At 37.2% G+C, this 14,346-nt stretch overlaps 1 protein-coding gene across 2 annotated transcripts; it reads left to right on the forward strand.

Moving 5' to 3' along the window:
* The first annotated feature begins 420 nt into the window (after positions 1-420).
* Positions 421-13,659, forward strand: LOC589505 (dimethyladenosine transferase 2, mitochondrial). 2 transcript variants are annotated; one of them, XM_030999295.1, is made up of 8 exons: positions 421-493; positions 5,858-6,419; positions 6,889-7,128; positions 7,394-7,542; positions 9,271-9,360; positions 10,212-10,262; positions 11,064-11,233; positions 11,576-13,659. In XM_030999295.1, exons 2-8 carry the CDS (start codon positions 5,873-5,875, stop codon positions 11,808-11,810), a joined length of 1,482 nt encoding a protein of 493 aa, XP_030855155.1. In that variant the 5' UTR covers positions 421-493; positions 5,858-5,872; the 3' UTR covers positions 11,811-13,659. The 2 variants fall into 2 exon arrangements, with proteins under 2 accessions (XP_030855155.1, XP_030855154.1); XM_030999294.1 differs by having other exon boundaries at positions 460-504.
* The last annotated feature ends 687 nt before the right edge of the window (positions 13,660-14,346 follow it).

The following is a 14,346-nucleotide window of genomic DNA, read 5'->3' on the forward strand; positions in this document are numbered from 1 at the left end:
AATCCATATAGAAGAAGAAGAAGATATAAGAAGAAAAAGAAGAAGAAGAAGAAGAATCCATTTGTTTATTTAATTACTTATTATTTTCAGCACTTATATAATTTTTTACATGCCGGACTGGAAATCGGCATTTTTTCTTGAGAAGAAGGAGTAGAAGAAGAAGAAGCCAAGAAGAATTAAAACTTGAAGAAGAAGAACGTACGGAAGAAGAAAAAGAAGAAAGAAGAAGAAGGAAGAATTAGAACTAAAATAGGAACTTGAAAAGAATTAAGAACATAAAGAGGAAGAAGAAGAAAAAGAAAGAAGACGAAGAACAGGAAAAACAAGAAGAAATTAAAGTGGAAAAACAGGAAGAAATAGAAAAAGACGAAATGTTCAAATGTCAATCCTTTGTGCACTTAGCACTCCTAGCTTAAAATTGGCAACGTGGAAATAAGAATTGGAAAAGTTTACTGAAGAGTAGATTACCACGCCATGCCTGTCCACGGCCACGGTAAGATTGAGGTTAAACTTGTTATAATGCTGTTGGCTGTTGCGTGTATTTGTAATTTTGTTCAAGGTAATTTGAGATACATTATGAAATTAGAGAGACAAGAAACCCCCTAACTATAATGTTTGTGCCTAACTACCCTAGGCTAGAGGTCTATACTAGTATGCTCTAGATCTAAGTAATTGCACCCGGCAGCCAAGGGCAAGTTGGCCGTGCCTGGCGGGGCTGAGACTAGACTGGTACTGCCACTGGTACCGTAAGTGGTAGTGGTATGTAGTGCACACATTTACTATCCTGGGGCTCGTTCCTAGAAACCAACGACAAGACAGTCATAACTTTTTCCGCCAACTACGGAGATGTCTCTGATCTTCCTAAACCGTTTCACGAAGAGCTTACTACTACTAGCTAGTATCTCGTGAGATCGATATTAATTATTATCAGTAGGGGCGCTGGTCCGAGAATGAGGATCGTCCTTATAAACAAGGATATCCTCATAAACGAAGACAAAATGTGTCCTCAAAAATAAGGGTCGTCTGCATTTTCGAGGACGTTTTTTTTCATCGGCGCTCTGGGGGTTTCATGTTACAGAACGGCCCGCTGGCGATGCCAAAAATGGATTCCCCGGGGGAAAATAACCCTAGTTGTCTGTCTACTTTTATGGGTTGTCCGTCTTCCCAAGGATTTATTGCTCATAATGTGAAGGTCTCTGTACAAAGTCAATGTAAATTGCATCAAGAAAATCATTGCAGAATCCATTTTTTGCATCGCCAATGCGCCGATCAAAAATATGAAACGTCTGCAAAAATGCAGACGGTCCTTATTTTTGAGGACGCATCCATCAGTGTTAAAGAAGACGATCCTCGTTTATGAAGACGATCCTTATTCTCGGACCAGCGCCCCTACTGATTATCGGCGAGAAGAGGAGCCGAGAATTAGCCTTAGTCGCAATACCACCAGATTATTACAAAATTACTATTAGGGAAAATGCAATTATTTAAATTCAGTAATAAATCCAACAGGCTAAACCTACATTATAGAAGCAGTGACCGGGAATTACAGGCCAACGCCTTCTACTTCTACCCGTACTTGTTGATGATGATGATGATGATGATGATGATGATGATGATGAATTAGTAATAAAAAAGATTAAAAATGATAAATGATAAAAGAGATCCAATATACTTCCAAATTTGTGTAGATTAAACAATTGAAGTACTTGTAAAATATAATTGTGAGTTTTTCATTACATGACCAGTGAATCAGTTTTGTTGTTGAGATGGGCACCCCCCAAATATTTTCATTTGATAGTTTATAAAAATACACCCTTATATTATTCTTTGAAAAAATACGATGTAATGAAATTTGTGTTCAATGTTTTTGGCGTCAGCACAATATAAAAATTACAAAACTTCAATATTTCAAACGTTAAAACATATGTTTAAACCATTCACTTTGCATAATTGAAAATAAAATTCATCTCGAAATTAATATGGGTCTGAAAACTAAAGAATACACTTCAAACTATGGCTTGCCTGCCGTGGCAAAATACATATCCCTTCGACGAGTTTACAATGTGGAAATAAAGGCGTATAATCAGTTTATTTAAGTGGGAAAATCCTTAAATACGAACATGGCATATTTTCATGAGATTATCAAATACAAAAAACGATAATTCACTGTTTAAGTGAATGTGTAGAAAAATCATAGTTGGAGGATTTATTGTCCTTTGTTGCCAGCCATAGTCTACCCAATAAATGACATGTGATGGCGCTGCCCATCGACTAAATAGTTATGACAGAGATACGACGGTGTCAGAGGTGTCATAACTCCTTAGTCAGGATGTTGTCGTTGATCTTGGCAAAGAGGGCTTGGTGAAACACGTAGCGGACAAGTTGCTCACTAACGCTGATTTAGTCAAGAAGTTAGACTTATGACGGTTTGTAGGAACGGGCTGGCTTTTGATTCTCAACATTTCAAACACCACTGTACAAAACTCAACTGATTTCACTCAAAATCGGTACTTTAGTGACAATTGATGACACCTAGACCCTAGATCTAAATAGATCTAGCAGAAAAATACATTTTTTTCAACTTACGAATAGAGTCTAGGTCTAGACTCTACTGATGTTAAAGGTAAAGACCAGTTATGGTCATGCGATTGCATTGTGAAAGAAACGTTGTGGAATCGATCAGAAAAGGTTGATCATCTAGCATCTAGCATCTGCAAGGTTCTGGAATCATCAAAATGATAAGAAATTTGGCCCATTCTTCGCAGGGAAAAAATTAATATTTATTTTTCGGGGGCTACTTTTCAAGCTTGCCTGCATGAAATAACATTCTAAATTTGTTTTGCATTGAACTCTATGCAAACTACAGGGGCTCTTTTAGGCATTTCGGGGGCTAATTCGCCCCGAGCCCCGTGTATTTTTTTCACTGATTCTTCGTAAAGTTACAAGCACTATACACAGAAAGATGTATATGGGACTACCCTATATCTCTCACAGACCATGAGAGAAACAAATTTACCAAATATATGAATTAATAGTAGGCGGTTTCCCGGCAAATTTTTTATCATCATGTATTAGTCAAAACATATTCTTTCACATGATCATTGGTAATGAGAGCTTCCATTTCATTTTTTGAAATTGGGGCGTTTCCAATACTGGCCTTTACCTTTAAAAAGAATAATTTAAAAATTCAAATTGTAAGTCTAGATCTAGTGTCAAATTTGCCAATCATCCCAATCCGTCCTACTGTGTGCAGTCTATGCAATATTGTGTGGTGTGTATATCTGTGTATAATACCTGCCTCACAGCAAGTATGCAGTGCTAGAGGTAGGGTGTCTGATCGCGCACCCGATGTTGTGTGCTAAAATTCTTCCCATAGAGATTACACGCATCCCTATGCAGCCTACGTGCATTGCGCGACCATGCAAAAAAAGTCAATTTTTTTTTTTTTTTCGAGATTCAAACCTTTATCTGTTGTGATCCTGAAGGTGATACTCAATAAATGAGGTGCCATATGAAAGAGCAGGTGAATTCCAATATTTCCAAAGGGGCGTAGCTCCCGAAATTCTAAAAATATCTTGGTCAAAACAGCAATTAAAACATTGTGTCCTGGCTAACTCTGAGGTTTGTCACTTCTGAGATATGACGCCCCGATCAATAAGTAGTCCCAGTCCTAAGGAACAATTCTATGTGCTTATATTTTCGCTAGCCCCCAGGGATCACAACTGATAACAGTTTAAAAATACCCTTCTCGCTATTTGGTGGATCAGCTAATTAGGGGGCGTGCGCCCGCTCAGTCCAAACCATGGTTACATCGCGTAACATCTCTGCGTACGAACAAAACCCCAAATTCAATTACCGGTACACATTATAGTGAATGAAAGAATGGGTGGCCGTTCGTGGCATAGAACCCGGAAGTGAATACACGTTGTAGTCAATGGCAATATCGCGGAGACAACGTGTACCGCGAACGGCCACCCATACTAGTCAATGGCACATATCGCGGAGACAGCGTGGCTCAATCTGCAAGTCGCGCATTGGCTTAGCGACATGCGTACTATATGCATACGCTTGCATATCGCGCGATACAGCTGTTTGTCTGAATTTAGCAAAACAACATCACTCTGCATGGACGTCTTTTTCGTTGATTTTGACCAAAATGATATGAATATACCAGCGTTTTGGTGGGGCTGTAACTTTTGATAGAAACATCGGTGAGACATGAAATTTGAAATGTATTATTCTGATAACATTTTTTATTCAAATATCAAACAAAAATGGTGAAAAACGATCCCAAATTGAAAATTGAAAAATCGTTCAGACACCCTACTAGAGGTCAATACGCATTAGCATTGACTCTCTATGCTTTGCTGGAGCTAGCCTTACGGGCTCCCTCGAAATGTTTTTTATGATATTATTCGAGGGAGCCTTAAATGGCACCCATAGGGTCTCACGGAGAGGTAGATAAACAACAACTAAAATGTGTCCAAAATCACACTTTGCCGCACCCGACCAATATTGGACCAATAGTGGCTTTGATAAATTTTGTTGTAATTGTAGTCCTAATTACCTCCGGAATTAAAAAATCAGAGGTAAAAATAATGAAATAAAAGCAATTTTCTTACCAGACCGATACAGCTCAGCTCCCTTTTCACGTGTACCGTGTGAATTCACGATCTCTACACAATGGTGATGACCTCTGACTGGCACTTCGTAAATGTGCTGCTTCCGTATAATGCGCTGAATACATACCAGAGGCTGAATCTTTTGGTCTAATCTCAAATTAGGAATTTGGTCAGTGGAATGGGACAAACATGTAGTCCTGAACAGAGATTTGTTGTGTACAATACTAGTATCTGTCATTGTTAACCTTTTTTCTCCTAAGAAGTGTTTTCTCCCCTGTGGCACCACAGATTGCTTTCCTTTTTCCTCCTAAGAAGTGCCTTCTCCCTTGTGGCACCGCACCACAGAGTAGAGTCTGCTGGTTATATTTTTTCTTTATGTAGACCTAATGCCATAGTTTAATTTGAAAGTCTACAATATGAAAGGAAATAGATATAATTTTCACATACCGGTAGGTCTACTTACAAAAAAAATAACATTGAAAATCAATTTAAAAATATCAAATAAAAGAACTTACCTTCAGCTAATCTGTTTGGTTGTGTGGAGTTATTGGCAATTGCACGCCAACTGCATTGCATACCCTCCCTGAGCTGCACAGTCGTAAAATAACTGCTTAATGTGTGTGTAGGGAGCTGAAGCACATTATTTTATGTGTGAATGAGATAATTCTTTGGATGATGAATACAAAATGCAGTTAATATTTTTCAATAAGATCTAGAGTTCTACATGTAAAAATTGTTCTCTTAATACAAATTAGCCCAAATTAGATACAAATCTAGCCCAAATTAGATTCAAAATTAGCCAAAATTAGATAAATGACAATATAGACTACATGTGTACATATCTTTAAAGAGAAGGTTGAGTTCTGGGAAGAGGTGAAAAATAATTTGTGAGCGTTATCATTCTTATTTTTCTTATTCATATTCTAAATATGTCATGTAACATCGTAAAAATCTGGGTAGTCGTGTAGTTCGTGTAGTCCCATATACATCTTTCTGTATACAGTGTTTGTAACTTTACCAAGACTTGGCCAAATTTATTATGATTTTGATGACTCCAGAACCTTGCAGTGCACACCAATACTTACGTGCTACATGATCAACTGTTTCAGATCCATTCCACACCTTTTCTTTCACAATGCAATCGCATTACCAGAACTCACCTTTATCTTTAATAGCAAATAATTTTTAATGATTAATATCTTATCTTTTTCTTACCTACTTCATCTATTACACAGGTATGCTTTTTAAAAATGAGGAAAATGTCTAGTATCCGGAAGACCATCCTATTGCAGGTTCTACCCCACCGAAGACTTTGCACCTTCAGTTTCCTCCGGAAGACACACTCACTTCTCCAGATGCGGCGGTCACTGGTCCTTGCAAGTCGACCAAGATGTCTTCACAGTCTGCATGATGCCTCTCATTGTATGGAAAAGAGCAGTGTGTACTCTCCAAAACAATCCTGTGGCAAGGTTTTCCAATCAGAAGGTCCTTGCTTGAAACATGGATCCCTCCCCTCTAACATATCCAGCGGATGCACCACCCAATCCTCCAGACATTTTTCAAGTCATACAAACTGCCTGAATGAATCCCGGAAGGAAGGGACAGAAGATAGATCTATTTCTGAAGCGGCTAATCAACCTAAGAGAGAAGGGGAGCTGCTGAAACACACTAATCTGCTAAGAAGTCCCAAGCAGAGGTTTGTTCTCACCTCCAGCCTAGCACAAACTGTCAGGGAGCGCATCTGGCCTGGTGATAGTCTTAAGGAAGAGACTGCTACTATTATTACAGCTAATGAAGGTGCGGTTCTGTATTTGGATTCATATTTTATGGATTCACATACATTGTATTTACAGTATCAGATACACATTTTCTGTCCAATGATGATTATAACAAAAATCACTCCAGGAGGTGTTTATTTTTACACAACCTTAAACATTTCAATTTGTGGTATGACTTGGGGTTGGCATGTGACTACAGAAATGATTTAACTATCACAGAATTTAAAAGTCTTGATTGAAAAAGGTCATAAAAACACAGGAAATATTTTAAAGAATATTAGGGATATTTAAAGATACTTTAAGGGGGATGACAGTTCAAACATTGAATTTTCCTTGTAAGAGCATTACTAAGTGGAAGCCTTTCACAGGAATTGATTTGAACATAAAAAATAATCTTAATTCTTCATGTTTTAATACATTTACTCATAATGCAAGTAAATGGGCTATCATTAACCTTTACTCTCTCCCTATATCTATGTTCTATTTAGGTCCAGGATTCATGTCAAGGGAGTTGCTGGACAACGGTGCAGCTAGGGTCCTAGGCCTCTGCAGACATGAACAATTTTGTGGTACTCTAGAGAATATCAGAATGGAAACACCTGATTGCTTCCAGTGGCAGCATGCAGATATCTATCAGATGCAGTACATAGGGGACAGGGACATCCGACCACCGGTTGCAAGGATAGAGGATGTCTTTCAAGACATTGAGTCAACCGCATGGGAAGAAGGTGGGTGGAATCTTGAAAGTCCGATGCAATGAAAGCGGCAATATATGTGTTCTGTTTCTTACAAAGTATTACTTCAGACAAATCCCTTTTGGGTGATTGCATACTTTAGAGTAAAGTATTCCCATTTTGTTGATAAATGAGCAGCTTCGTTGTTGGTACATGTAGATAGATAATGACATTTTTAAAATGAACATGAAAGAAGTGTTTCCTTCACTGTTGTGTTTTCTGTATGTGACTTCTTTACTCTGCCTACACCTTGTCATAGATATTGGCCTGAAGGTGGTTGGAGCCTTGCCCCAGGACGGTGAGAGGAAGCACGCCTACGTCCTGGCCAGTCTTATCCTGGAGAGGCTCTCCATGTTCAGCTATGGTCGCGTCCAACTCAACCTCTTCATGAGCAAGAACTGTTACAATGTGAGCAAATACCATGTGGTGGTCAAGTACATCACAGTAGAAGATAAATATTTTTAGAAGGAAATATAAGGCATTTTTATTATCCAAATATTAGGTTCAGTATTAGGCTCTTTTGTTAGTTTTTTAGTAGGTTGGTTTAAATACTTCATTTCTAAATTCTTATCTTATTTTGTGTTCCTTCTGTTATGTGTTTTTATGTTACATATTGTATATCTTGTTTTCTTAAAGGGTTGGCCTCTTACAAGGTTTGTTTCCTTTTTGGTCACTGCCCTCCTCACTTTTATAATTCATCTTATGTATTGTCATACATTTGTTTGTTTATCTATGTATTTTTTATCTGTTGATCTCTTGAGGAGAAATAAATTAATCTGAATCTGAAAAATATCAGAGCCTTTATTTTGTAAAGAGTTGCGATTGATTCTGATTGATCCTAAGTCCTCCGATCAATCGTGAAATTACAATCTCCTTTCTCTTAAGTTTAGTAGAGAGTTGCAATTTATTTAAAGTAGTGATTGGTTTATGTCAATCACAACTGTTTATAAGATGGCATCAATGTCTTTGTAGATTTATTGGCAAGGGACTAATGTAAGATTTTGCACTAACAGCATGTGAGAAAGTCCTTAAAGTTATCCCACGATTAGTTTAGGAGGAAACAAACCCTCTCCTAAATGTTTGGCTTATCTAACCATGCTGAGTGGCTGACAGTGTAAAATCTAATAGTAAACATTCTAAGATTACTAGATTATGGTATTAGTTGTAAGATGATGGCTGTGAGCACCATAATTAATAGCATGGCTAGAACCGGGGTAAGAATGGAGCACCTTTTGTGGTGAATATAGCAGTTTAAAATATTCAATATTATTAGATAAATAGTAGTACATGTAATAGCAGTAGTAATAGTCATTATTATTATTTATCATCATCATCATCATCATCATCATCATCATCATCATCATCATCTTCATCACCATCATCATCATTATTTATATACTTTAATTATTATCATTTTGTATTGATGTTTTGTGTGTTATTATTATTATAAGTAGTAGTAGTATCTGTATAATTTATAAAAGGTAGTGAATCCCTTTTGCAGCCAATATCAAATTCTGTAGAACTTTGCAGGACTTATCTGTGGAATTTAAACTTTAGCAGTGTCCTGGTATTCAAATAATGCAAGGAAACCTGTTTATTTTCTAGACTTCAGACACTATTGAGTGACTGACTGTAACTGTAAAGGGTACATGAGCAAATATACACATCAATAACCCACTTCTTGTAATGGCCAAATTTAAGCTTATCGTATTTTTGCGCAGCACAAAACGTACGACCATATGGTACAAGGGTCTGAAAATCAGACTTTTTTCTACGCATAATTTTTTTAACGGGTTACAAACATTCCTAATGGTCGATATAATTCCACATAAAGGCAATTTCCAGTTCTAATCTTTTCAGGGAAGTTCTTGGTTAGTATTATTTCTTGTTAACCACAGTATTCAAACAAGTTTATCTTTTCAGCCTGCAAAAGGGACACACCACCTTGCGGATTTGCAAGGATGACATCACAAGAGCGGGTCTTGACCAGCAGGCAGAATGGCAGGGACAGATGTCACTGCCACTCTGCCGACTGGTTCAGATATGATAAATAGAAGCAAACTTAAGTTTGTTTTTCTTACACAACACTACTTTTTGATCATCAGTTAATTAATACTGTTCTATTTTCATGTGCAGACATTGATCCATCCCCCTGGGAACATGAAGAGCTACCGAGCCCTTTCAGCCCTCTACCAAGTTTCCTCAGACATTAAACTCCTACATAATGTAAGTGTCTTGGAAAGGAGATTTTACTTTTCAAGATTGTACATTGTACATTGGTGACATTAAATGGCCTTGTAGTAGAAACAGGGCTTTATGAAAATTTTCTGACTGCTTTTCAAATTTTCAAATTTTCAAATTCAATTTTCACATCAAAAGATATACAAACAAATCAGTATAAATTAAACAATATAAATATAAAAACCTTCTTTGATTTTTAAAGGAGTAATAATGTTCCACGAAACTTTAAAGATAATTTCCAAGAGGATTTAGTTCATTACTTTCAATACATTCATAAACAAACAGATGTGTTTATGAATAGTCTGAACCTATACACTGTAGTCAATGTAATCCTAGATTACATTTGTGCTTACGATCTTCTAGCTCCACTATGTGTCTAGTCATTATAAACATATACTGTGTCACTTTGGACTTAGATGCCATATTGAAGTTTTTATGAATAGCCTGTGTTTGTTCGGAGCTAAGATCATTTTGGAAGAATGGATAGAGAAAAGTGGAGCATGTTGCTTGATATGAAAGCGTAGAAATTTACATGCACATTGTATTAATTATATAATTTAAGTAATCTTGATGTAATTGTATAGCGCCACCTTGTGGTCACTCATTTGGATGTGAAAAGATGGCACCAAATTCATTACGCCAGAGAACCAATCCATGAATTCTTGTTGCATCCTGGCATACTATGTAGTTTTTCTCTAATGTAAGAAGGCATCAAGGAGTTTTTACTGTAACAACCAACAGATCATTGAAATCTAGCAATTTTACGACGGATGCTACACTTTTGTTGAATAGAATCTATCTTCTAAAGCTTTCCATCTCTCTCTCTCTCTCACCAGGAACCTATGATGTCTTTCAAGCTACCTCGCAAAACTAAACCAAAGTCAACTGTAAGTTGTTAACAAGAGCAAGATCACTCCTACCATGGGATTGATATTTCAATTTGTCTTTGATACATGGAGATGTGTAAGAACATTGTCTTTAAATGAGACTAATTTTTTATAAGTATTCACACGATGGTTATTCAATGGCACTGTCAAAGATGTGTGCACTAGTGATGAGCTTTATTGTGCCATAACATTTTTTGTGTTCCTTTATTCCATTGAATTAGACAGCCACTCATGATTCCAAAAATCTTATTACCGGTAAATACTCTCATCTCTATACATGCATGAGAGTGTGATTATCAAAAAGAATAAGGGCCACTTTGAACTTATTAAAAAACAAAAATTGTCTTCTGAGACTTCTTGAGCCACATTTACACATCATGTGGTTATCTGCCTGAAAAAAAAACATCTCTGCAAATGACAAAATATTCTTTTCTGTATAGACTGAAAACTCACTTGTTCATGTAGTATGTATAATACAGCATTTACGAGCTCTTGCAGCGCAGTAGAATATATCCATGTAGTTATTGCACTTTACAAATGAATATAGTATTATTATATATTCTGTGCGTAAATAAATGGCCTGTGGGGTGGAAAAAAAGTAGCTGTGTGCAAAAAGGCTCCTATGTGTAGTTGATTATTTTCACTGAATGTATATAGCATTGTGATTCTGGCAAGTTAGTTTGCACTAGCCCTTTTTAGGCAGTTCACCACTTTTTGTGTGATGAAGTTTTAGGATTGAGCCAAGCCGTATAATGGTATGTCTGTCCTCTCTCTCTCTCTCTCTCTCTCTCTCTCACTTAGGCTGCTGTGGCTGTAGAGAAGCAGCTGGAGGACCTATGTCTGGTCCAGATCACACCCAGGAGAGATCTCTTCAGCAGGCATCAGATGGAGCAGTGGGAGGCATTCATCTTCGTCTTCTTCGTCAGGCAGGCCCTGGCAAGACGGAAGGAGAGGCTGGAAAAAGTCATCGAGTACGGTTCTATTTCTATCTTTCAAATTTACACTGCTGTGATCCATTCAGAAAGTACTACTAAGTTTTTGTTATAAAGAAATAGTCTCAAGATTCAAGATAATTTATTGTCTGATTTAAAAAAATACATAAATTCGTCCTCCACTGGCGAGTGACATACATACACAAACAACATAAACAATATATTAATACATTCGAGGATACAAAGAAAATACAACAATAATAATACATATAATAGTAAATCTGAAAACTGGCAATCTGAAAACTGGAGAATGCACAACTTATTGTCACATATAGGTCTCAAGAAATATAACAAAATTTATGAATTTCTCTGTTTTTCCAGAGCTTGGGCCCCTGGCAGTACGGACGTGATAACCGAGTTAGGGTACAACAGGAAGACGGTGACGGGAGACGTAAGCGGAGACGACCTCCTGGCCATCTTCTGTCGCATCTGCAAGCTGGACAACTTCAACGGGGCGTGGATGGGGGAGGAGGTGATGGGTTGGGCCTCTGGAAGACACCAGGATATGAACACCCTGGAACTGAGTCAGGCTCTAGGCTCTGTGCATCTGACGTGATGTCTGGTACGGGCCTTGTCAGAGGGATCCGCTGTAGTATCCGATGGATGAGGCTTTGAGGCTTTGGGATAGAGGCACAGCTTACAGTACATTCGTTAATGATGCCGGATAGGAATTTAACTTGCCTCAGGACGAGGTTAACACTCTTGTTCCTTCACCTGACAACTCAACATTAGTCAAGTTGACTCAGGCATGGCTCAATTTGTCATTAACATGTCAAAATAGTCCTTGCTTGCCGACAAGTCTTGACACCAATGCACCAGAGTTGGAAACAAAGCCAATATGATTGTGTCTTTTGATAAGAATTTCACAATCCATTACCGGGTACCTAATACCCTGCATAGGACTTATTCATTGTGATTTTCTTGCCCGTTGCATTTTGGTTAAAACAGACAATGATATGAATCTAAGGTGACCCCCCCCCCCCCCCTTCCTATGATTTCTCAGAACTTTTATAAGTTTGAGAAGTAAAAACTAGACTCAAGACTTTTTGTGGTAAGGTTGAAAATAATATATACCGGTATCTGAAAATGTCGCACAAACTCTCGTGAAGTTTTTGTGGACTCCCAACTCGTCTTGTTCTAAAGCAAGTTAGGCATGACCTTTGAGAGGTCATGTGGACTTTTGCCACATGTACATTCCTATCATGTGCTGTGAGAATGATAATTCAGGATGACGCCTTTATTAAAGATGAGTGATGAATAGTGTGGTTGAAAGAGGATATGGTCGGAAAGTTCTCTGGCAGCTCTTTGTTTTGGGCTTTCCAGGTCTTTTCATACAGAATGTAAAGGGTTCCATCATGTTTGGCTTTCCTATTAGGCTAAATGAGTAAAACCAATCTTTAGCCAGCATTTTGTACTCTTGACCAATCGAAAATGATCTGATTTTGGTATAACACACATTTTCCATAGACTTCAGGTGGAATTATCTCTGGCTTAAAATTCAACGGATCAATAGCAAGACATTTAGAGGAGGCGCGATAGCTCAGTTGGCAGAGCATTGGTCTCGTAATCGGGCGACCCGGGTTCGAAACTAACTGCCCCTTGGTAAGGCATTAATCACTATTACCAGGTCTCTCAGAGAGGACCTAATGCTGTCGGTCCTCTGGTTGCTTACTAACAAGCACTTATGCTTTCTTATCAGTTAAGTAAAATAACCACCACTACACACGTTCAGTCTTATGAAATTATGTAGAACTTTCAATTAAATGATTTGTAGTTGAGAATGAGATTTTGAAACTCAATTAACAAGTACTGGGGAATGATCAAAATGAATTGGATGGGAGAAACGGTTTACCTAATAGTATTTATTTTTCATGCTGGTTATTTGTCTTTGAATATTTATTCATAAAATAATACTTCAGAGTGGGTTGGTCTTCATCTGAAACTTTAAGAAAGGTTTCTTCTTAATGACAAAGGAGAAAAGTAGAAATAAAAAGGAAGAAAAACAGTAAAAGAGGAATATCGAACATGTGATTTGAGAAATGATAACTATTTACTGCAATAATGTAGCTGTTTACTTGTGTGCTATGAAACGGACTTCCATTCAGTTCTGACAAATTTATAGTCTTATGCATTTCATTTTCTGCCATATATTTCTCTAAGCCCTTCTAGTGATACCTACAAGTTTGTGTCCTAGAATTTAATAAAGTTATAATTAAATAGATTGAATATTTTACCAGAAGTTGCATAAGAATTCTACTGAGTTCAGTAATGGAGAAAATGTACATTATATTCCAAATATCTATTCTGAAATGTCATATTTACAATTTATGAATAAAAATTTTTTTTATAGATGTATATTATCATACACATTTCATCATTAAAAACGTGCAAGTGTTATTAATAGAGTCTAGTATACTGGTCTAATGATTTTTATTCTTATGTAAAGTACACCCTGAGATTGCACTTTTGACATCTAAGAACAGTTAGGAGGATATATGCTTGGTGAATAATGTGATGTTATGTTTTGTGATATTTTATTTCAATCTCGTTGATTGTTTTTAGCTCGGAAGCATGATTTCAATAACATGTGTCTCAAACTCTTGAGAGTGACTCCTACATGCTGCTTATTTGTATGCTTTAATCTGGAGAGGTCAAAGGTCATTGTTCGCAACTTGGCCCGCATCTCCATTTAAAAAAATACTTTCTTGGAGATATCTTCAATCTTCATGCATCTTTTTCATGTTTCCATTCTTTCCATGGAGCTAGAGAGGTCAAAGTTCATGACACTTTGCATCCTTTCAGATTCCATGACATTTGCTCCGGCGACAATTGCTCCGCTGTAAATGTCATACACTAATCGAATGGCTAACTTCAACCCTGGATTCAACACTATACCCTACCCTAAACCTAACCCTAAACCTAACATAAAACCCTATTGAAACCCTAACCCTAACCCTACATCTTAGACGAAATAAAGCCCGGAGCAATTGTCGCAGGAGCAAATGTTGTGTCACCTCCTTTCATTATTGCTTAGGCATGTGTTCTTTGATACTTTCATTGATGATTATCTGTATGCATCTTATTTATATTTT

Source organism: Strongylocentrotus purpuratus, unplaced genomic scaffold (genome assembly GCF_000002235.5).
Source record: "Strongylocentrotus purpuratus isolate Spur 01 unplaced genomic scaffold, Spur_5.0 spur5_scaffold_5, whole genome shotgun sequence".
Classification (NCBI taxonomy): Eukaryota; Metazoa; Echinodermata; class Echinoidea; order Camarodonta; family Strongylocentrotidae; genus Strongylocentrotus; species Strongylocentrotus purpuratus.

Coding starts and splice junctions, on each gene's coding strand:
- LOC589505 (XM_030999294.1), top strand. CDS start 475: ATGCCTGTCCACGGCCACGGTAAGATTGAG. Junction 505..5,857: donor ACGGCCACGGTAAGATTGAG/GTTAAACTTGTT, acceptor TCTATTACACAG/GTATGCTTTTTAAAAATGAG. Junction 7,543..9,270: donor TGAGCAAGAACTGTTACAAT/GTGAGCAAATAC, acceptor TTTCATGTGCAG/ACATTGATCCATCCCCCTGG.